Source organism: Protopterus annectens, chromosome 14.part0, assembly GCF_019279795.1.
Source record: "Protopterus annectens isolate FY-2018-M chromosome 14.part0, PAN1.0, whole genome shotgun sequence".
Classification (NCBI taxonomy): Eukaryota; Metazoa; Chordata; order Ceratodontiformes; family Protopteridae; genus Protopterus; species Protopterus annectens.
The window spans coordinates 230724143-230747930 of record NC_056748.1 but is presented as its reverse complement, the minus strand read 5'-3'; the positions used below and the strand labels follow the sequence as shown (position 1 = coordinate 230747930).

Genomic DNA, 23788 nt, shown 5'->3' with positions numbered 1-23788 from the left:
TATATCAGCGAGCAAGATGAAACAAAGTTCCCTATCTTGTGAAAGAAGGCCTTGAACTTATGGAACTGGGCCTTCCGCAGTAGGCTGTGTGTGGTAGTTTAGTAACTCCCTAGTCTGTTAAATGTGGCATCAAATTCTCTCACTGGCAAATTGTAGCAGTCTCTCAGTAAGCCCTTTTTCCAGCACCCTATCAAAAAAAAAAAAAATAAACAAAAAAAAAAAACAAGAAAGAAAAATATTGTTAAGCAGACTTTGTCACAGAGCAGGCTTGTTATTTGTCTCAAATGCAAGTGGATGACTCTGCTGTGGCCAAAGCTGGTTCCTCAGATCACTCATCCTTTTCTTTGGATCACTCTGGTCTAGCCTATGCAGTCACAATGGACTGGAGATTAGCCTCATCCTTCATGGTTGTATGCCCTGTGAGGAAAACACTTTAACCATTATGCAAACCCCACAACCTTATTGGGAAAGACAGAGCCTCTCTTGTTGGTCATTGGAGAAGGGATAGTGAATTGTGCTCCTGCTTAGTCAGAATGTTATATCGATCCCTGGGGGACCTGTTGCTGGCAATATTGTGTCTGGGTATTTTTCACAAATTCCTGTCAGAGAGAGACAGACAGAAAACTGAACACTTATATTGTTCTTTGTCAGTTACTCTGGACAGGATTAAGCTGGCTCAAAGTTTTTTGCAGGCTTTTGACCCTTCATGTAAGGTAGTTTAAGGTAAAAGAAAAAAGGGATTCATCTTTCTCTGAAGATGTTGAAGGAATGGAATATGTATCTTTTTGGGATACATACTTAATGAAGATAAAAACAAAGGCTATAGCCATAAAATATGTACACACTCATGACACAATTCAACAATACCCATATTTATAGGAACATGATAAGATGAAGCATTTAGGAGTATGGATTAAAAAGGCTTCTATTACTGCAGCTAAGGATATGCGAAAGGAGGCTAAACAAAAAATAATACAAAACTGAAAAACTTGGAGCTCTTGTTTATGGATATTTATAGTAAGATAAAAGCAGTGAAATGTTTTTAGTCCCATTAGTTTTATATAAAGGTCAGGTATATTTTTATCAAGCAGTGGATAATACTTAATGAAGAGTTGAAATAATTTATCTGGTAAGAGAGGGAAAGAGTCAAGGGGGCTAAATTGATCCTCCCGATAGTGTCAAGTCAATGGCACAACAGGTAGCACACTTGCCTTTGGCACAGAAGACTGTGGGTTCTATTCCCACACCAGGTAGATCGACTGCTGACACAGCACTGCAGCATAATGGGTGGTGCTGCACTCCTGAGTTTATCATCCTTCGGATGAAACAGCAAACCAAAGCCACATCTGCCTGAGTTGGTGGTAGCTCAGGTGGATGGAAAAGATCCCACAGCACCTATTGAAAAGTGTAGGAAAACTTTGCAAATGCTCTGGCCAAATTTTCCCAAGTCGTATAAATACCACCTTAGGTCTCCCTGAAAAGGGACTACTAGCCTAGTGGACTAACCTGGTTAACAAAGGATAAATAAAAATAAAATAAAATAAATAGAACAAGGATGTTTAAGATTACCTGATCTGAAGGGATATTTTAGAGATACACAGTTAAGGATCCTATACATAACACAAGCAAAAGGTTATAAACGACACACACACAACAAGGAAACCCTCTCTGTTCTCTTTCCTAGGACCAGCAACAGTGGGTCTGCCTCACCCACTGAAGGAACCTCAACAGCTGCAGAGAATTTAACTAACCTCTGGTCCATAGAGGCTGTAGGTGATACACCAGAAGGATCTGAGGTAAAAGAGGAGTGGTCTGAGGTACAACAAATGACAACAGCAGAGTCACCCACCTGCAGCTGAGGCAAACTGCTAGCCTGCTATGACAGCAAAGGCTGTTTGCTTTTTTATTTCTTTTTGTGACTGGAAGGAGGACTGACCATGGGATTGGTAGTCTGTTGAATTGTCAAGCCAAAAATGGTGCCTCTGTCTGGCGGAAGACAACCAGCAATTGCAGTATACACCTTCAATGCACAAAAGTTACTTTTTTGACAGAAAAACAAAGTAAAAAGCACTCTGAAACACTATGCCAGCCCCACAAAAACAAAACAAAATTTCTCCACAGACAAAATGTTTTCAGTTACTTTACATAAGTTTTAATCTGACAGAAGAAATGAGCACTCCGTTTAAAAGTACATTACATTCTAGAGATAGTCTATTAAAGCACAACACCTCTTGCTTTAAAATAAATTTCCTGAAGAGTAAAGTAACAAAACATCAACAAAATTAAAAAAATGGAAGTTTTTTTTTCCTTAAAGAAAAATTATCACCCAGCAATGGAAAGCATAAACTGAGAATTGATACTCGAAAACTTCAGGAAAGTGTACTCTTTGGCAGCAGTAAAGCTCTGAAGGGTTTTGTATCCAAACTTGTCTTTTAGTCAGCTCAGCTCGAGCTGCCTGGTAGTTTGGGCACATGGAAGTTGCCATGAAGATTTACAAGCTGGTTGACTGTTATATCCTTGGCAGTGGCAGCAGTAAAGCTCTGAAGGGTTTTGTATCCAAACTTGTCTTTTAGTCAGCTCAGCTCGAGCTGCCTGGTAGTTTGGGCAAATGGAAGTTGCCATGAAGATTTACAAGCTGGTTGACTGTTATATCCTTGGCAGGACACAACCCATATAGCTTAGGCTACTGCAGCAGTGATCAATATGATGAACATCTGCTAATGTAAGGAAGATACATAAATACTTCCTGAAGAGAGGGTGTATAGGAATACTGAGATATACATCCTTCAGGTCCAAACCACCAGAAACGCCTGAGGAAGAACTATAGGGTACAAAAACTGGAAAATCAACATTTTAAAAGAAAGAAAAACAAATCTGCGTAACTATGTAACAAAAATCTGCGAGTACACCAATGCGTGCCAAAGCGACAAGGCCGAGAACAAACTGATAGCGACCAGCGTTTAAATGACTCACTGGAATTTATTACAAAAGAAACAACAACACAAGAGTTTAGCGCTTTCACCCACAGTAACAGGGCTTCCTCAGAACTCATAATACATAATGATTTCGGTACTTAAATACCTTTTTTGGCGCCAAAAACATTCAAACATTTAAAGTGACATTGCATATAAAAACAATACAAATAAAGTCAATAATGAGTGTGTATATATGTATGATACAAATATTGTCCAATCACTGTAATCTGTTGCTGGTACTTGGAAACTGCTACATAAGTTATACAAGATTTGGTTGTGTGTTATAAAAGTGTCATGTCTATAATAATATTGTGTTAATAATATTCACTAATAACAATATATAGAATGTACAACGTCTGATGTCTATGGTAATTTAAAATCTAATATATAGTAAAATATAGTATAAATATCTAAATGGCAAAGTGAATAATTATTAATGTTCATATAATTTTATGTGTAAAGATTACAATATGAATGTATATATATATATATATATATATATATATATATATATATATATATATATATATATATATATATATATATTACATTAGAAAATTTTTCCACTGAAAGTTAACAATATCTCTAATAAATATCTGTATGCTTGATAAAAATACTATAAAATTAAACTTCTTAAAATGTTAAATGTATCTAAAACTACTAAATGAATCTAAAAATTCTAATAAACATATGTTTGTAGTAAATTTATTAATATAAATTATTAATTGTTTGTTATTTATTATTGGTTCTGGTACACAACAATGGTTTTATAGATATATGATCATTTAGGTATGGGGTGGTAGCTGCGTCAAAATAAATTTGCCATCAGATCTCTCTGCAACTTAACAAGCTCTTCACATCCCCTCCTTTTGGGTCAATTTTTACTATTTATAAAATAACAAATTTAAAAAGATGATCATCTCCTTCATTTAAAATGTGCCTGTATAATGCATTGTTGTTGTCTTCGTCTTTATGCTATACATGTGATCATAAATTCTTCTTTTAAGATGTCTCTGTTTTACCAACGTAAAAACTGGGACATTTTTGACATTTTGTACCAGAACCAATAATAAATAACAAACAATTAATAATTTATATTAATAAATTTACTACAAACATACATTTATTAGAATTTTTAGATTCATTTAGTAGCTTTAGACACATTTAACATTTTAAGAAGTTTAATTTTATAGTATTTTTATCAAGCATACAGATATTTATTAGAGATATTGTTAACTTTCAGTGGAAAAATTTTCCAATGTAATATATATTACATTCATATTGTAATCTTTACACATAAAATTGTATGAACATTAATAATTATTCACTTTGCCATTTAGATATTTATACTATATTTTACTATATATTAGATTTTAAATTACCATAGACATCAGACGTTGTACATTCTATATATTGTTATTAGTGAATATTATTAACACAATATTATTATAGACACAACACTTTTATAACACACAACCAAATCTTGTATAACTTATGTAGCAGTTTCCAAGTACCAGCAACAGATTACAGTGATTGGACAATATTTGTATCATACATATATACACACTCATTATTGACTTTATTTGTATTGTTTTTATACGCAATGTCACTTTAAATGTTTGAATGTTTTTGGCGCCAAAAAAGGTATTTAAGTACCAAAATCATTATGTATTATGAGTTCTGAGGAAGCCTTGTTACTGTGGGTGAAAGCGCAAATCTCTTGTGTTGTTGTTTCTTTTGTAATAAATTCCAGTGATTCATTTAAACGCTGGTCGCTATCAGTTTGTTCTCGGCCTTGTCGCTATGGCACTCATTGGTGTACTCGCAGATTTTTGTTACAACATTTTAAAAGAAGGAACTTTCAGAAAGGTGTTGAGAATTGAGAGATCCAGAACTGTCCTCCAACAGCCCTCCTTCCTGGGAACTAAAAACATCCTAGAGTAGAAAACCCTTGCTCCTATGGCAAGGATACACAAGTTGTTTATTACAGATTAATGGCTCATTGCCATTCAAAAACATCTCGTTCTTACCCACACTGGAGGTAGCAACATCCTTGACCTGGTCATTGCTAACATGGGAAACCATTGTTCTACACCAATAGTCAGCTCCTCCCTGGTTAGATCTGACCACAAACTAATCACCTTGGAAACCCACATCCCTCCCACCCCCTGACCCCCGCAAAGGTAAACACCATGAAAGCTAACTTTGGGCTCCTAAAAACAGAGGTGGCTAACTTCATGGCACCCGTGCAAATGGAGAATAGTTGCATGACTGCCGAATCATACACCAATGCACTGTATGAACACATACACAAATGCATGGATCTCGCAATACCCAATAGAACCAAGATGCTCTCCTCCACAAAAAGGAAGCCAATGTGGTGGTCCTCCTGCCATAAACAAACTCAGCAACACAAGGAGGAAACTGATGTGGAAAAAGGTGAAGTCCCAAGAGTGGAAAAACTCCCTTATCAGCCTCAACAAAAAGTTGAGATCCTCATCAAATCCTCTAAAGCTAGCTATGAAAACAGAATTGCAGCAGATAGTAAAGACAACCACAGGGCCTTCTACAGTTATGTAAAGAATCTCCATGGCAATACCCAGATTTGCTCTGAGCTACTGCACAATGGTACCTCCTATACCGAGCCAACAAATATTCTCAATATACTGGCCAAGAGATTCAGTGCCAACTTTACCCCTCTCGCCCCCCTAAAGGACCAATCACAATACCAGTAGATTGTCAGGCACCCAGTATTACTGCTGCACAGGTTAAAAGAGCACTGTCCCAGGCCCAGAATACAGCTTCTATGGGACCCAACAATATCCCTGGCTGTGTTCTGCATGAACTACAGAATGAACTGGCACCTCACCTGTGTGCCCTGTTCAATCACAGCCTCACCTCAGGCTTTGACCCTACCAAATGGCACACTGCTACAGTCATCCCTCTCCACAAAGGAAGAGCAACTACAGATCCTGGGAACTATTGCCCCATTAGCCTGCCGAGTCTGATATGCAAATCTATGGACTGCATCATCATGGACCTAATAAAAAAGGATATAGGGAATCTCCAAACTCTGGATCCCACAGTTTGGTTTTGTGAAGGATAGATCATGCCTGCTGAACCTGGTCAATTTCTTTGAGTCAGTCACCAGAGCTGTGGATGAAGGCAAGATGGTTCATACAGCCTACCTTGATGTGCATTTCCCCACTCAGGAATCATAGAAAAACTCACTTAGCTAGGCATCAACCCCTATATCACTAGGTGGGTTGCAAACTGGCTCACAGATAGAAAACACAGTGTGAAAGTAGCTGACTCCAAGTCAGACTACTGACCAGTCATGAGTGGAGTCCCACAGGGTTCGGTCCTTGGTCCTCTCCTGTTTGGTATCTACTTCTATGAAGTCCAGGCCAACACGAAGGGACTCTGGCTGACAAAGTTCACAGATGATTGCAAGTTGGGAGCTATTATTAACTCCACAAGTGATACTGATATCATACCGAAGGGCCTCACTGAGACCAATGACTGGTGTCAGAACCATGGCCTTAAGGGCAATGCCAGAAAATGTGTCATCATCCCCTTTGGGAAAAAAATGATTCCCATGAATTACCAAATCGATGGTAGTCCACTGAACACAGAAGGTGTTATAAGAGATCTGGGAACACAGGCTGACAGCAACCTCTCTTTTGACCATCACATTGCTACTGTGGTCAGAAAGTCCTTCTGTGTGGCACATCTCATTACTAAGAGTTTTGCATCTAGGAAGAAAGAGGTCATTGTCTCCCTCTACTCTTCCCTCATTAGCCCAATCATCGAGTATAATACCCCATTTGGCATGTACCTCACTAGACAACTGCAACAACTGGAGAGGCCGCAAAAGTACCTCACAAAGAGGATCCTAGGCCCTAAACACTTGTCCTATATGGGCAGACTCAAAAAACTCCAACTATTCTCAGTCTCATATCGCCTACTTAGACGCAATCTCTGCTTGACTTACAAAGCCATGTCTGACCCAGCTTTGTTAGAAATGCTACATCTAAAGAAATTCCAATCCCTCCGCACCACAAGCTCCAGAGGCATCAACATCATTACCACAATCAATAGAACATGCTGGAGGGACAGGTTCATAACCCAGAGAGTGCCCAAGCTATGGAATAGACTTCCTATACATGTCAAACAGAGCACCTCACTGGCCCTCTTCAAGAGGAATCTTGATGAGTGGATGGGAAATAGAAAATTCACCCCAGGATCACTCCAGTGGCTCTACTTGAAAGAGGCACTGGGAACTAGGGTCAGGTGGCACAATTCCAGGGTAATCCTGGGCTTTGCTTGTAAAGTCTGCAGGGCCATTAGCCTAGTACACACCTATAAACCTATACATGCTGATTGGACAGCTCAACCAGAGTGTCCACTGGAAATCGAACATATAACAAAAGAAAAAGTCCAGCCGCTTAAGTACCATCGAGCAGCCAGACTTTTCTATTGTCATATATGAAGATGAAAGAAAAATACAGAAAAAATTAGGTGCGTTCTGCAAAACTAAAGAAACACAAATGTACCTGATTTTCCTTGTATTACTGCACTGTCGCTCCTGAAATCTCAGTAGGATCTCGTACCTTTCAACTGTCTGGACTTTTGCAGAATGTCCAGATTTTTGCCTCACAGTTTTGGTCTGTTCCTTATCTTTTTTTACTAGCAAGTTACCGGGGGGGGTTGAAGTCATTAAATAATGACAGACATTTCAGGTTCGGGCTTCATATCTGCTATCACAAAACTTATTCCAGGAACTTTCTAAGCTTTAAACAGCAATATTTAAAATCTGTCCTTATATTTGGACCTTTGTCTCCCATTATACTGGACTTTGTCCAGGTTTCTTACATTTTGCAAAAAGAAAAAAAAAAGGCAACAGAGGTTCTCTTTTCTGTGTTGCCTCTCCTGCACTGTATTGATGTACTCTGCAAGCATGAGAACCTAAGTCCCATACGTACTAGCAGTACATAAGCAACAAAGGAGTAAAGCAGAGGAGTACTACAGCACCATTATATAAAGACATTATTTAAGAAAGGTAGGCAATTTCTTTCTTAAATAATGTCATTGTATAAGAGCAGTAACTCAAGACTGGGTGTGGGCATTACAGGATTAACCCACAGATGGCTTTGTTTAATCATGAGGGCCAACCATGCATTAATCCTGTGATACCCACACCAAGTCGTGGGTTACTGCTAAAGTACCTTGAGCCAACAGGTCCTGAAGAAGAGGAGAAAATTAGGTAAATGGCAAGTAGAAAGTTGAAGAATCCCTGAAAAGGGAGGGAGAACCATGAAATAGCCATTGTTAATTATTAATAGACCCTAAAAGGCTGTGCTGATCTGTTGCCATACAGGAAAAGACAATGTTCACCTTTGGGAAAGAGGAATCTAGCTGAAAGGAAGAGGAGAATGACTGTCAAATGCAAGCTGATTTGTTTGGAAAGGAAGACTTTTGTCCCCTAACATCTTGACTGGGTTTCTCGGGAAAAATGTTTTACAAGGTCTTCTACCATTTAAAAGCTGTTTATAATGCAACAAGGTGCCTTAGATTTGTGATTCCTCTGATATTTAGGAATAGGTGAGAGGGAAATCTGTTTAAGGTCTTACATGATCTTCCCTTTGTTTTTCAAAGTTTTAAAAAGATCTGCAGCAGCAGAACCAAACAAATTTTAGATATCTAAAGGTGAGTCCAATAATTTTGCCTTTACATCCTCCAGGAAGGATTGAAGCCTAAGCCAGAAATAGCTCCTAATGACCAACCCTGATGCAGCTGCCCTAGATGAAGGATCAGCAACATCCTAGTTGCATTTGATGAAATGGTGAGATATTTGGGAAGCAGAACTCAATAAAGGAATAGCTGAAGTCTTAGACTCGGACTCAGATATGTCAGCCAACACCCTCCCACATTTGGCAAGTAGAGCAAGCACTTTCTAAGTCATATGTGTCTGGTAATTGTTGGCCCTGAAAGCTAAGGTAGAAAAGGTATGCAAGTTTTTTTACCATACCTAGCCATTGCTCTGATATCCTTGGCTGAAGGCAAGAGTTTGGAAAAGACAAGCAGCTTAGTAGGTTTGTCAGTTGAAAGGGAAATCACAGAAGGGTCTGATGAGGGAATATTATACATGAATTTCTAAGCCTCAGGAGCCTTATAGAACCTGTCTGTTTTTTTTAAGAGCAGAGGGCTGAGACCCAGAGGCTTAGGAAGCAGATGTAAAAGTGTCTAGAAGAGCTTCCAAAACAGGAGGAACCGAAGAACGTCTGTAAGACGCCATCTGTAAGAGATCACAGTATCTCCTCTGGACATCAGTCACCTGGGAGCTTTCCCAAAGAAAATGTTCCATTATTTTAATAAAGATGTCCTCTAAAGAAAGTTCTTCAACTGGGAGTCAGGAGAAAGGGCATCCTCTTCATCAGACCCCAAAGCAAGAGCAGAGTGAATCTGGAAGGTATAAGACAAAGATTTCTCATCAAAATCCACAGGTCTTTTAGAGAGAGTGGAAGAAGAAGGAAAACCAACAGAAGCAGAGACTGAAAAATCATGAGGAGGCTTTAAAGTCATAAGGACCTCAAAAAGACCTTATGTGAAGTATTGCAACTCTTTTTGGAAGTAATAGGAGCCAAATGCCTTTGTTTTCACTTCTTTTTTACAAGAACAGCCATAAGAAACCTAGGAGGTTCTGAACCATGTCTTACCTCTATAAGGGAACCAAGTATTCTTTTGTTCACAAGTATCTGCAGAATCCCCATAGGGTCTTCAGAAATTACCAGCTGTGGTTCCCCTTTTTCATCCACAAAGGAAGTCAACTCAACCTCACAGGACAAGTACATGGCATGACTAGTGTTGGCCTCCAATGGGCTTGCAACACAGGGAGCAGACATTGGAATTAGACACTCCTCTGTCTCTTCATCTGATTCTACAGAGATGTATTTCAGAGGCTGGACAGCAGATGTCTCTGGTCTTAACTTTTTTGACTTGTTTTTCAAAGACAGCTGGACATCTGGGTGTACAGAGTCAGAGGGCATGGTCCCTTGAACAAGTAACTTTAACTGTTGATTTTCTAAACAGAAAGAAAGGGAAGACAGATGGCTGATGTAGGGTCTTAGGAACAAATGCCTGGCACATATTACAGTGCTTATGCTTGTGATCTGCACCCAAACAAAAAGGCAATTTTCATGTCTAGGCCTATGGGGAAACTGCCTCTCACACTGACATTTCCCCTTTCTGGATGATGTGTATCTTCTATGAAACAAGCATAGAGAAAACAAGAAGAGTCCCCAATGGGGTACTGATCTACTCTAAGCTCAGAGAACTGTACAAGACGAACAACTTTCAGACAAAATTTGAAACACAGCATTCAGATTAGCAGCAAAGATGTTCTGAGGATTTAGTGCTCATACATCACTTATGTACCTTCCATCTCTGATGGAGGACATATGCCTGACATACTGCACTTAGAAGTGCCCATGTTTTTGGTATTCTGGCCAGACATTTGGCTATCCTCAGCAGGATATCCTTATTGTAAGGAATACTGCAAAAGTGATTAAGCAGGCACATTATCTCAATATGTGCCAAAGTAATTTGATATTTTGCCTCTGATGATTGAGACGCAGTAGGAAATATAGCCTTCTTGTATCTGTGATTTAGCCTCCCTAATTATTTTTCAAAATGCAAGTCATTAAAGTGCACTGTCATCTTTTGCTAGTCTATGTTGTCTTGAAGACAACCAGAAAAACTGAGGAATATCTGACCAAGAAACAGTACCACATGGCAGGGAGATACATACTGATGACTTGATGGAAGTATGACAATGTATTCTCCAGCACCCTAATGGCAGCTTTTAATACTTTGTTTCAGGGAAGGAAGCATGAGTGAGAATACCATGAATGCAGCACAAAGTAACTCCATATATACTTTACAAAGGTCAGTTCACCCTTTTCTTGAACAAAAAACTGAGAAGCCCATCACCTCTCCAAGGGGGCAAATCAATGAGTCAGACCCTGTATCCTCTTTGGGAACCTGTAAACACCAGATAGGTAAAGAAATGAGAAACCAGGAAACTCCAAGGACAAGGAAGACCATTAAGAAGAGGCATACAGATGGTTCTCTGATACTTGTATGTCATATGCTCCTCCTCCCAATAATACTTCTTTCTCATAGGATCATAGGAAGTTACTAGGCTAATGGCACTTGGGCCCTTACAAACCTAGCCAAGTTCTACTCTTATTTCCACAATCAGCAACTAATGCCCCTGTTCAAGAGAGACACAGATGGAACCCCTGGGGTGAATTTACAGTTACCCATCCAATTGTCCAGACTGCGTTTGAAGAGGACCAACAAGGTCCTCTGTTTGACATGAAGTGGGAGTCTGTTCTAAAGGTGTGGTAACCTCTGAGAGATAAATCTGTGCCTCCAGCAGGTTCTATTAATGTCCCATACCAAGTTAAGGTCTTTAGAGTGAGTAACCCGTGCACCATTCGATTTGCAGCTATGCAGCATTGCCAATAAACCAGGGTCAGAGACTGCCTTATATGCAAGGCAGAGACTGCCTCTGAGTAGTCTGCAAGAAACAGAATAAAATGACAGTGATTTCAGATGAACCACATAGAACAGATGCTGAAAACCTTGAATTTTCCTTGTGAGGAACCTCTGTGGTCTCTCCAATTGCTGCAGGTACTTGGTAAGGTACAAACCTAAAGTGGCACATAGAACAGATGCTGAAAAACATTGAATTTTCCTTGTGAGGAACCTCTGTGGTCTCTCCAATTGCTGCAGGTGTTTGGAAAAGTACAAACCTAAAGTGGCACTATACTCAATTATTGGCCTGATGAGGGAAGAGTACAGGGACGTTATAACATCTTTTTTTCTGGAGGCAATGCCCTTATGTATGAGAGGGGCAATACAGAATGCCCTTCTTAACACTGTGGAGACATGGTGATCAAAGATAAGGTTGCTGTCAACCTGTTTGTCCAGGTCTCTCACCACTTACTTAGGGTGTTACTATCAATGTCATAGTTAGCAGGAATATCACTCTTACCAAAAGAGATAATAATACATTTTTTTGAATTGAGTTTAATTCCATGACTTTGGCACCAATCATTTGTTTGTGTAAGGCTCTCTTGTAGGATGATGACATCGTTTGGACAGTCTAGGACTGCTCCCAGTTTGCAGTCATCAGCAAACATTAGTAGCCACAGACAGTACAGTTGTGTACACCTACCATAAATGTAGATGTTCGAGTGTCTTCACTGTTGCAGTCATGACTGTAGGGTTCTCCCCTGCCGGCAGGCAGCCCTCGGTCGGCCAGAATCCCAAAGTCTGGGTCCGGCGTCAGCTGTTCAACCATGCTCCCTGATGTCAGAGCGCCAGGAGTATAAAGCTGACAGCGCGCCATCTTCTCCAGTTTTTCTTGCCCCAGATGTCAGGAGTCCCAAAATGAAAAGGTCCCAAAACCTTTCCAAATACACCTCAGAAGAATGGTGAAAAAGGAAATACACAAAAGTAAAAATAAGAGGGGACAGGAGGGAGGGAAACCCAGACTGCAACAGTGAAGACACTCGAACATCTACATTTATGGAAGGTGTACACAACTGTACTATGTTCATCGTGTTTCACTGTTGCAGTCATGACTGTAGGGTAGAATCCCAAAGCTGAAAGAAAGGGAGGTGGTCATAAAGAGAAAGGGGCGGCTAAAAGGCCCTGCAAGACTGCAGTGGCAAAGCCTGCCCTAGACTTAGAGTAGAGAGGTAGACTGTAGTGCTTAGAAAAAGTATGCACTGAACTCCAAGTTGCAGCTTCCAAAATGTCCTTGGTAGGAACTCCCCTGAGGAAGGCCGCAGAAGTGGCAGCAGCTCTGGTGGAATGAGTCCGTATACTCCCTGGGATTTGCTTTCCATGGTGAGAATAACAAAATCTGATTACATGAGCAATCCATTTAGAAATGGTTTGTTTTGAAATGGCTTTACCTTGGGAACTTAGGGTGTTACTATCAATGTCATAGTTAGCAGGAATATGTTGTCCTTGGTTCTGTTCAGGTAAAAACATAGTTGTCTGTGTACATCCAAGGACTGTAAGATCATTTCCCCTTTATTTTGAGGAGTGGGGAAAAAATTTGGCAAGTGGATAGTTTGATTTAAAGCCACTTTGGAAACCACCTTAGGCATGAAGGTAGGATTAGTCCTCAAAGAAACCCTGTCTTGATGAAAAATAATATAAGGTTCCACAGCCATAAGAGCTTGTAACTCTGAAACTCTCCTGGCCGAGATTAGGGCTAACAGGATAGTTGTCTTCCAAGATAAAAACTTGATGTCAGAAGAGGCAGCAGGCTCAAAAGGAGGCAAGGTTAGTTTTTCCAAAACATAGTTGAGATCCCAAGCAGGAATGGGAGGAGATCTAGGAGGTCTTAAATTCTTAGCTCCTCTGAGAAACTGTCTCATGAGCTGGTGGGAAAAAATGGGAGGGTCTGTATTATAATGAGCAGAAATAGCAGAGGCATGTATCTTAATGGAAGAAAAAGAGAGACCCTTATGTAAGAGATCTGTAAAAGTAAAATTAAAGTAATGTTAGTAATGTTAGGAAGAAGAGGATCAGAATCCTGAGCCTGCATCCAGGAACAAAATCTTTTCCATTTTCCTGCATAAGATTTTCTAGTGCTAGGACGTCTGGCTTCTAAAATGACAACCATAACCTGCTTGGGCAGTAAAGAAGAAATCAAAGGCCCTGGATTAACCAGGCCGCCATGCTGAGAGTTCTGACATGAGAGTGTAGAAACTGACCCTGATGCTGGGACAGAAGGTTCGGAGACGGAGGTAAAACCCAAGGGGGCTCCAGGCATAGGTTTTTTAGAGTTGGATACCAAAACTGCCGAGGCCAATTTGGAGCCAGCAAGATTATCATCTTGGGCTTGTCCTGTTTTATCTTCAATAAAACCCGAGGAAGAGGCGGAAAGGCATATCCCGAGAGGTTCCTCCAACTGAATGACAGGGCATCCACTTTCCAAGCTTCTCTGTGGAAAGTCCTGGTGCAAAAATTCTGTAGTTGATGATTGAGATGGGATGCAAAGAGGTCTATGTGAGGACATCCCCAGACTGCTGTTATCATCCTGAATATTTTGGTGTCCAGCATCCACTCGTGTGGATCCGAAAGGTTTCTGCTCAGACTGTCTGCCAGGAAGTTTTCTTTCCCTGGCAGAAACTGAGCATGAAGATCCAGATTGCAAGTTAGAGCTGTGTTCCATAGGTCCATGGCTAGTCTGCAAAGGGGGTAGGAATGAGATCCCCCTTGCTTGTTTATGTACCACATAACTGTGGTGTTGTCTGTCTGTATTAGTAGTTGTCCTGGTTGTAAAAGATTCCTGAAAGCCAATAGAGCTTTCTGAACGGCTAACATTTCCTTTAAGTTGATATGCAGGTGTTTCTGATCCTTTGTCCAAAGGTCCTGCAGACAATTGCCCTGAAAATGGGCTCCCCAAGCATAATCCAAGGCGTCCGTGGTTAGAATCTGAGTGGCAGGAGGCAGACGAAAGGGTTTCCCCTTTGTTTAGAGCACATGCCCTGGACCACCAAAGAAATTTCTTTTGAAGGCAAGGAAGGACGGAGATCAGAATGTCTAAACTGTGGCAATGCTGAGACCATACACTTTTTAGGTACCACTGTATTTTCCTCATGTGTAGTCTTGCATATGGTACGAGAAGGATGCAGGAGGCCATGTAACCCAAAGCCTGCAGGAATTTCCTTGCAGATAGTTGAGTTAGAGTTGCCAAGGTTTTGAAAGTTGAAGCCAGCTGTAATTGTTTTCGGATGTCAGAAATGCCATCTGGGTTGTGGTGTTTAGAAGTGCACCCAGAAAAGTTATCTGTTGTGATGGTGTCAAATTTGACTTTTTTATGTTTACAGAGAATCCCAGGAACTTGAGGAGGTTCTGTACAAATTCTAGATGCTGGAGTAAGACATCCTTGCTGTCTGCCTGAATTAGACAATCATCCAGATAAGGGTAAATTTGAATTCCCTTGAGTCTGCAGTAAGCTACTACTGGAGGCAGGCATTTGGTGAAGACCCTGGGTGCAGTAGACAATCCAAAGGGCAGCGCAGAGAATTGAGAGTGCCTCGATCCGGCCTTGAACCTGAGGTATTTTCTGTGATCCTGCCTGATGGGAATGTGTAAATATGCCTCCTTTAAATCCAAAGTTACCATCCATGCATCTTTGGACAGCATTGGAAGTAGCTGCTGTAGAGTAAGCATCTTGAATTTTGGAATCTCTAGAAAGGTGTTCAAGACCGACAGATCCAGAATGGGTCTCCATGAGTTTTGCTTCCTTGGGACTAGAAAGAGCCTTGAGTAAAAACCTTTTCCCATCTCTGAAATGCCTTCTAATGACTGTGCCAGAGGCCGCAGCCCTACAAGAAGCCTCCAAGGCATCAAATCCACAGTGTAAACCATGCTTCCCAACCTGTTCAGTGGCATGCAATAAGTCATGTAATTCCTTATCATCTGCACAGGCAGAAATGGAAGTAAGCTTTTGTTTTAAGACAGACAAGAGAAATTGCTGGTATTTAAGCATATGAAACTGACAGTTTAAAGCCCTAATGGACAGAGTAGCAGAAGTGTACACCTTTTTGCCCCATCTTTCTAAGGATCGAGAATCCTTTTCAGTAGGAATGGGATTTTTGGCAGAAGCGGCCTTAACTCCCTTAGGACCCTGAGAAATGGTTTCAGGGTCAGCAGCAGGGTTCTTGTATAAAAACTGATGGGAATCAGGAACCCTGTAATATCTATCAGGATAAACAGGAGCAGGAGGAAAAGAGTCAGGGGTTAAGTTAGCCTCCGAAAAGGCACCATCCACAATATCCAAAACAGGAGGAATAGCCAGGGGTCTATGTTGGGGAAGAAGAAGAAAATCCCTCAGTCTTTTCTTGGATTCCGAATACTCCTGTCCTTCCCAGTGGAAATGTTCCCTCATTTCATGCAAAGTTTCCCCAAAAGAGAAATCCTCAGGGGGAGAAGCTGAAGGAATGGATTCTTCAGCATCAGAATCCTCATAAGGAGGGAAAGAATATTCCTGATCAGAAGAAGAAACTGAGGAAATAGAAGCCTGATCAGAGGAATCATAATAAATATCCTGCCTTGGCCTTTTGTCTGGAGGGGGATGTGAACCCCTACTCATAGTAAGTAAATCATCCGCCATCTTGAGTAACTATTTCTGTGACTTGGGAGCCGGTTCAGAAGAGGCCTGTGTTGAAGTCTTTGATTTAGAAGGAGTCTTTGCCTTTGTCTTTACTAGTAGCTGAGTAGGCCTGAAATCCCCTTCGGAAGCTGGTACCTGCACAGCGGCTCCGGACCCATCCGAAGGAGCATTGTCCGAAGGTCCTGCAACAGAAATATTTAAAGGCCTGGTTGGCTCCTCATGAGAGTCCGTTTTGGCTGTCAATTCTGAAATGGCCGACGACAGGGGCTGCAAAAGTGCCTCACTGACGATGGCCGAACCTGAAGCTGGCTCCGCTTGTGTGCTATCATCAGATTTGGACCTCGGAGGCCTGTCTTTATCCTTGCGACGTTTGTGAACTCTGGTAGCCAGGACCGTATCCGACGACATTTTGTAGTTAAAGCGCCTACCGAAGTAATGAAAAGCAAAATCGTACCTTCGCTTAATTGTACGTTGATTGAATCTAGCACAAAACCGACAACTAGCTACGTCGTGGTCAGGGCCTAAGCAAGGAATACAGTACGAATGAAAATCCTTATGAGGTATTTGCTTCCCACATGAAATACAATTATTAACTTTTTCTGACATCGGAGTGGAGCAAGAAAAAAGTTTCCCCAACAGGGTACTTAGCTTTGAGTGGAGAAGAAAGTCTTCGGATCGAAGTATATAGAAAAATTCGTCAGGAGTCAACCGTCCGGCACTTGCGAACTGCTATCACCGCACGGCAAGAAAGACTGGAGAAGACGGCGTCGGCTGTCAGCTTTATACTCCTGGCGCTCTGACATCAGGGAGCATGGTTGAACAGCCGGACCCAGACTTTGGGATTCTGGCCGACCGAGGGCTGCCTGCCAGCAGGGGAGAACCCTACAGTCATGACTGCAACAGTGAAACACGATGAACATCTTTAGTTTTTGCTTGTACTTTGGAGAAATACATTCTGAACAGTAAAGGTCCCAGGACTGATCCTTGTGTAACACCACTGCTTACATGTCTGCTGTTAGAGGTGGATTCCTCTATTTTAATTATATAGGTTCTATCAGTGAGGCAGTTAGTGACCCATCTAACGATATAAAGGTTGGTACCTAGCTGGGTAGGTTTGTCAATGACGACTGAGTGTGAGTGTCAAAAGTCTAGGTAGGCTGTATGCATAGAATTACTTTCATCCAGGGCCTTGGTGACTGTCTTGAAGAAGTCCACCAGGTTTAACAGGCATGATTTCCCTTTGACAAATCTAAACTGAGTAGGGTCAAGTGTTTGGAGATTACCTATATTTTTGTTGATAAGGTCCATGATGATTTGCTCTATGGCCTTGCAGATAAGGCTAGTCAGACTAATAGGTCTGTAGTTCCCAGGGTCAATGGAAGCACAAACTTTGTGCAAGGGGAAAACAGTGGTTGTTTTCCATTCAGCTGGGATGAAGCCAGTGCTTAGACTATGATTGAAAAGAGCACCCAGTGATGTTGCGAATTCTTGTTGGAGCCCATGTAGGATGTGTGGAAGGAGGTGTAACCCGGTATGGCTACGGTGCTCTCCACAGCCTTGAACCAGGTCACCTTAACTGCACAAATGTCTGTGTCTTCCAAGGTGAGAACTGCTTCCAGTGACTGCAGGATCATGTTAAGACTCCTTGTGTTTGGCAGCATAACCTTGAGGTTGTTTTCAGATGGAGTTTTTATGTCGAGAATTTTGTCTTTAAGACACTGCCTAAAAAAGTAGGGGATTAGTAAGAGAGTGCAATTAAACTTTGACATCAGCAGAGACTATCATTTTTCTGCTTGTTTCTATATGTTTTAAGAATAATTCAGCTCCTTAGATAAATTTTTTTGTTTTGTTTTGAGCAATTATGCTGCAAAACCTCTGGTTCAACCAGCAATTAGAAGTTGCAAGTACAGGATTCACTATTTTCAGATATGAAGCATGATAGAATATGAAAGAAAACTTAGGCTGACTGGGACTTCAACCTAGACCCTGCAAATATGTGCCATTATAAAGTCAACATGTGACCAGGCTTGCTTCATTCTATGTGTAGCAACTGGAAACATTATGCCACATTACCCAGATGTCAGAGTGCTGCAGCAGATAGTGCTGTTGCTGATTCACTGCTGGGGTGCCTTCTGTGTAGCATCTGCATGTCCTCCTTGTGTTCGTGTGGGATTTCTGCAGGTGCTCTGGTTTCCTTCTACATTCCAAACACATGCAGTAGGTGAATTAGACATTCTAAATTGGCCATAGGTGTGACTGTGCATGTGAGTGTGTGGTGTTTAATAACTACTGAGGCAGGGTTAGCCACCCAACAATGTAAGCCTTGGTTCAAGATGACTGTCATGGTTGAAGTGGCAAACCAACTGCATGCAAAAATAGGAAAAAGGGGTTTTGGATGAATGGACTCTTCAGTCCAATAATGGAGCCAATAGTGATTTTCAGAGAGAGTCTGCAGCTGTATCATGTCATGTTCAAAGCATCTAACTCTTCCTATTTGTGACATATCTGCACTCTTTCATTACTTTTTTAAAAGATGAAGTGCTTATATCTGCTTAAAGACTAAGGTCTTTAAAATAGTAAAAAGTGAAATAAATTAGCTTACTGCACTCAGGATGAAGTAGAATAATGTTATAACAAAAACGAGTAACTTGTATCACCTCTACAGCATCTAACTCATTTGGCAGACTAAGAATAAATAAGCAGTGTCAGTAAATATTAATTTATGATATGTTAAAGAGGCAAATGATTTCATAAGGTCCTGACCTGTGTTTCTTTCTCTTCAGCTGTTCCTGGACGAGATTCTGTATCTGAGATCCATACTGGCATCAAGGCCAGTGTTTTATTTTCTACAGCAATGACAGGCTCCATCAATGAAACCAGTGAATGTCCGTATTCAACTGCTGCATCAACCTTGCTTTTTCCAGTATTTTTATGCCTATTTTGAGATGAGAAATTTTAAAATTAGGGCATGTTGCAACTCTTTAAATTTCTCTTTCCCACACAGATTATTGTTATGCATATCGATAAGTCATTTCTTTCAGTGAGTTAGCATTAACTTTTGAAATGATTACAGTTAAATATTGCAAACTTTAATTATAACTGACTTCTGTATAAAACTAGACCCTGAAATCAGTTTGATACTTGCTGATGTATTCATTACATGTGTTATTGTCCTAATCAATTAAACTCCAAGTTAACCAGAATCCAAAGCAGATAAACACACACACACACACACACACACACACACACACACACACACACACACACACACACACACACACACACACACACAATGCATCTGTTCAAATACAGATGCAGCCTAAATTAGTTACATTTTGTTATGGAAAACCGAAAGCAAGTTTACTTATGCAGTAACTGTAATAATACATTATATAAGCTGTAACAATAAAATAATCAAATCTAAACTACAGCATGCTTATAAAAGATTAAAAAAAAACAAAACCAAAAACACCACAACAAAATTACCAAACTTTGGGAAAATAAAACTTGAGAAAAGTGCACAACTACAAAATCATTTAAAAAGGACTAAGACTTCTAAAAATAATCAACATGCATACCTCTCAACCTTCAGAAAATGAAAATAGGTACAAAGATGCTTCAAAAGCCTGTACATCCAGCCAAAATCTGAACATCTAACAGCACAAAATTTAAATACCAAATAGCACACAACTCGTTCTGCCTCCAGCTGGAATGTAGGACACTACTCAGAAATTTAACTTTAAAAACTGAGAGTGACAAAAATGATGGCAAATATAAGCATATTATCAAGTAAACAGTGTAAAATCTGTAGATTTTAATGAATTGTTTTGCAAAACTCTACCACATAAGGTCACATATTTTTACTTCCGAAATAAGGGAGAGGTAAGATATATGTCCTCTTTCTTTAAATTATTGGTGCCATTAGTTTGTTGGTCATGTAGCATGGCTTTCTGTTTACTAGACAGCTTCAAAAATCATGTGATGAGGGAGTTTCAGAAAATTATGTAAAGAGGTAACTCAAGCCTGAAAAATAGGGATATACCTCCAAAAAATATGTGCATCATGTGCAGACCAGACGTAAATCAGGCCTGAAAATAGTGATGTTCTTCCAAAATACGGACAGCTGAGAGACCTGCCAGCAAGTAATTAACAAAGCACAGAAGTGTAAATAAATAAGCAAATCTTCTTTCGGCTTTTCCCGGTAAGGGGTCGCCACAGTGGATCACCTGTCCACTCATGATTGGCAGTGGAGTTTTACGGTGTCGAATTGCCAGCCTGGCGCCTAACCTTCCACAGAAGGCACACATATGCATACACACGCACACACACACACACACACACACACACACACACACACACACACACACACACACACACACACACACACACCTAGGGTCAATTTAGAGTGTCCAATCCACCTACAGCATGTCTTTGGGATGTGGGAGGAAACCGGAGCACCCAGAGGAAACCCACGCGACCACAGGGAGGGCATGCAGACTCCGCACAGAAGGCACCCCAGCCGTGGATCAAACCGGAGAACCTCTTGCTGTGAGGCGGGTAAATAAACAAACAAACAAATAAATAAAATAACTAACTATAAGTATCTGGTCACTTAATCACAGAACAAATGATCAATGGCCATTTACTCAGAAGCAGCGGACTGAAAGGAGATTCCTCAACAGGAATATTTAATTTATTCTGAGGTGTGCTGACCTCAGACTAAGTTATTTTATTCAAAGTGAAAAGAGGGTCTTCCCTGCATGGAGAAGCCTCCACAGAGAAAAAAAGTCAACAAAAATCTGTTTGACCATTACTACTAGATCAATATGACAAGCAGTATTGGAGAAAAAAGGCAGCAACCTAACCTGCAGCAATGGTCTACTGTTTGAACATCTACTGTTATGGTGAGTATGCACACGCAGCTGTACTAAGTAAAATATTGGATTAATAGTTGCATTAATCATAAATACATATGTAACAGCCCTGAATGGGTGCTGGTTGTATTGTTGGCACCAACTAGAAAATCTTTTCCACTTCCATTCATTAGTACCTGTTGCACATCATAAGTAAACAAGTGCCTAAAGGGAATTAAGACCCTGTCATCCAGGCAGTCAGTTGAAGTTGAATGGGGTCAGGGTGTTTCAAATACTGCTAATCTTGTGTAATTAAATCCATCATGTGAGGAAACTTGTGGTAATTGCCCCCTGGCAATTTCCAAATGAAGGGTGAATCACTGTTGCCCTGGCCAGAAGGGAAGCATCACAGTGATTTGGGGGAATCCACTTCTACAAGGAGATGAGTCATAAGTGGAATTCCTCAAGGTCCTTGGACTGCTCCTTTTTGGCATCTACTTCCCTGAAGTCAAGGCCAACATAAAGGGTTTCTGGATGACCAAATCTGCCAATGACTGCAAATTAGGAGTTGTCATAGAATCCCCCACCCACATTAATGTTCTCCAGGAAGGGATGACACAGACAAATAATTTGTATTAGAGCCTTGGACCAACACTAAATGCCAAGAAATGCATAATAGTAACCTTTGGGAAGTCATTTACCCCTGGCAACTATCATATTGACAACACACCACTAAGGGTTGAAAAGCAGTCAGGGACTTGGGGAACACATGTAGATAGTAATCTACCCTTTGACCATCATGACTACAGTAGTGAGGAAATCATATATTCTTACTAGGCTAATAACCTAGGGGGCCTTTCTAAGACTAGCCAGGTTTTCCAGAAAGAATAATAATGTCCTGTATCCAAACAGGACACTGAGAGCCAGACATTTATAATGTACCTCTGTCCGTAAGGGACATAGGTGCCAAGCCCAATATAAATTTCCTATTCCACAGCCACTGGTCTAGGTTGCACTTAAATTGGATAACAGAAGAACTCAGCTTCATATAACTGGGAAGCCTGTTCCATAGGAGCGGTAGTTTATGGAACACACAGCTCTCTCTCCAGCATGTTCAGTTCAAGTCACAGACAAAATTCAGGTCCTTAGAGCTTGTATTTCTGGTATTCTTTGACTTATGAATATGTAGGAGATTCATAAGTGTGGGGTTTGCTGACGCCTTGTTAAACAGGCATAGATCACCCCTCTGCAATCTATAGAACACTTAGTAGATGGAAAGGGCTTTAAGACTCTCTGCATAAGGCAGGCTTATTACACCTTGTATTCTTTTTGTAAGGAACCTCTGAGGTCACTCTAGCTGTTGAATAAGCCTAGTCAGGTACATACCAAAGGGAGGACTGCACTCTATGATTGGTCTGATAAGGGCGGAGTACAGTGGGGTAATGACCTCTTTGGAACTAGAGTCCATGCTCTTACTTATAACTTGTGCAACATAAAATGATCTCCTCACCACTGTGGCCACAATCATTCTATGTTGTGCAACTTATACACAAAGTTATTGCATCTAGGTCAAAGGAAGTCATTCTTCCACTGTATTCATCATTCATCAGACCCATCACTGAGTACAATGCCCCCTTTGGTATGTACCTAAACAGGAATATTTAACTACTGGAATGTCCAAACAGGTTCCTCATGAAAAGAATAACAGGGTAAATACCATGTCCTATGCAGACTGCCTCAAAGCCCTATTCCTCTATACCATCTCCTACAGGCTGTTGAGGGGAGATCTATGCCTGGTAAACAAGGCCTTGTTGGACCTCACCCTGATGGACGTTCTGCATATCCGTAAAACAAATAGACCATAATAACCATTTCTAAAGACTTAAACCTTGCCTGTGATATAAAAGGGTCTTCTGGATAGACAAGTATGCATTCCAGAGATGACTCCTTTTCTGGAACAGGCTTCCCATCTATACAAACCACAGTTCCTCCTTAACCTAATTCAAGTGCAACTTGGAACAGAAAATTCATCTTTTTTTGCCACCTGTCTCTTGAATTGACTCTCACAGCCTGTAAATGGTTCACCTTCCAGGCCCCTGCTTGTGTTTAATTTCCCAAGCCCCTGCTTACACTTATCAAGGGTACTAGGACTTGTCAGAGATTTGGGATGCATAGCTAGGCTTAAAAAGCCCCCAGTGGTCAAGATGGATCCACAATGAATACCAGCTTAATTTCAGCTCTCCAGTGTGAAAAGATAAACTTAGAAAAGAGAGCCAGTGAATTGACTTTTTTTGTTAAATTTCAGTAACTGGCTACTAAGTGCACTGCCTGTATGCCTGCAAAAAAGAAATTCAGGGAACCTGAGAGAAAATCAATCAAAAAAGGTAGAGAGAAAACACTGACTGGACAGAATTCTACAGATGTTCAGGAAAAACAGTGGAGCTCCAAATTGGTGCAAGACATAAAACGAGTTATGTACTCACCATAACTTGGAATCTGTGCTATCCAGTGTCACAATTCATCACAGATGGGTCTAGGATACGAGCCGGCAACTAACAGGACAGCTTCTGAGCTCAAGGTCCTCCCCTTCCCAAGATCCCATGCTACCCTCAACCCTCATATCGAGTTTGCTGGATAGAAGAAAGGAGGCAGTGAAGACCATCTATAAAGATGAAAAAACTACTAAGAGATGCATCCCTCTGTATCTCCCAAACCACCAGAAGGAGGGGGAAGGAGGGTGGGAACATGATGAA

At 40.8% G+C, this 23788-nt stretch overlaps 1 protein-coding gene across 1 annotated transcript in view; it reads right to left on the bottom strand.

The window, feature by feature from the left end:
- The window catches only part of CFAP43 (cilia and flagella associated protein 43), a 3581735-nt gene that overhangs the window by 1933597 nt on the left and 1624350 nt on the right, over positions 1 to 23788 (bottom strand). The window contains exon 17 of the mRNA XM_044055952.1: positions 18946 to 19117. Coding sequence (XP_043911887.1) covers positions 18946 to 19117 — 172 coding nt within the window. The remainder of the gene's footprint in view (positions 1 to 18945; positions 19118 to 23788) is intronic.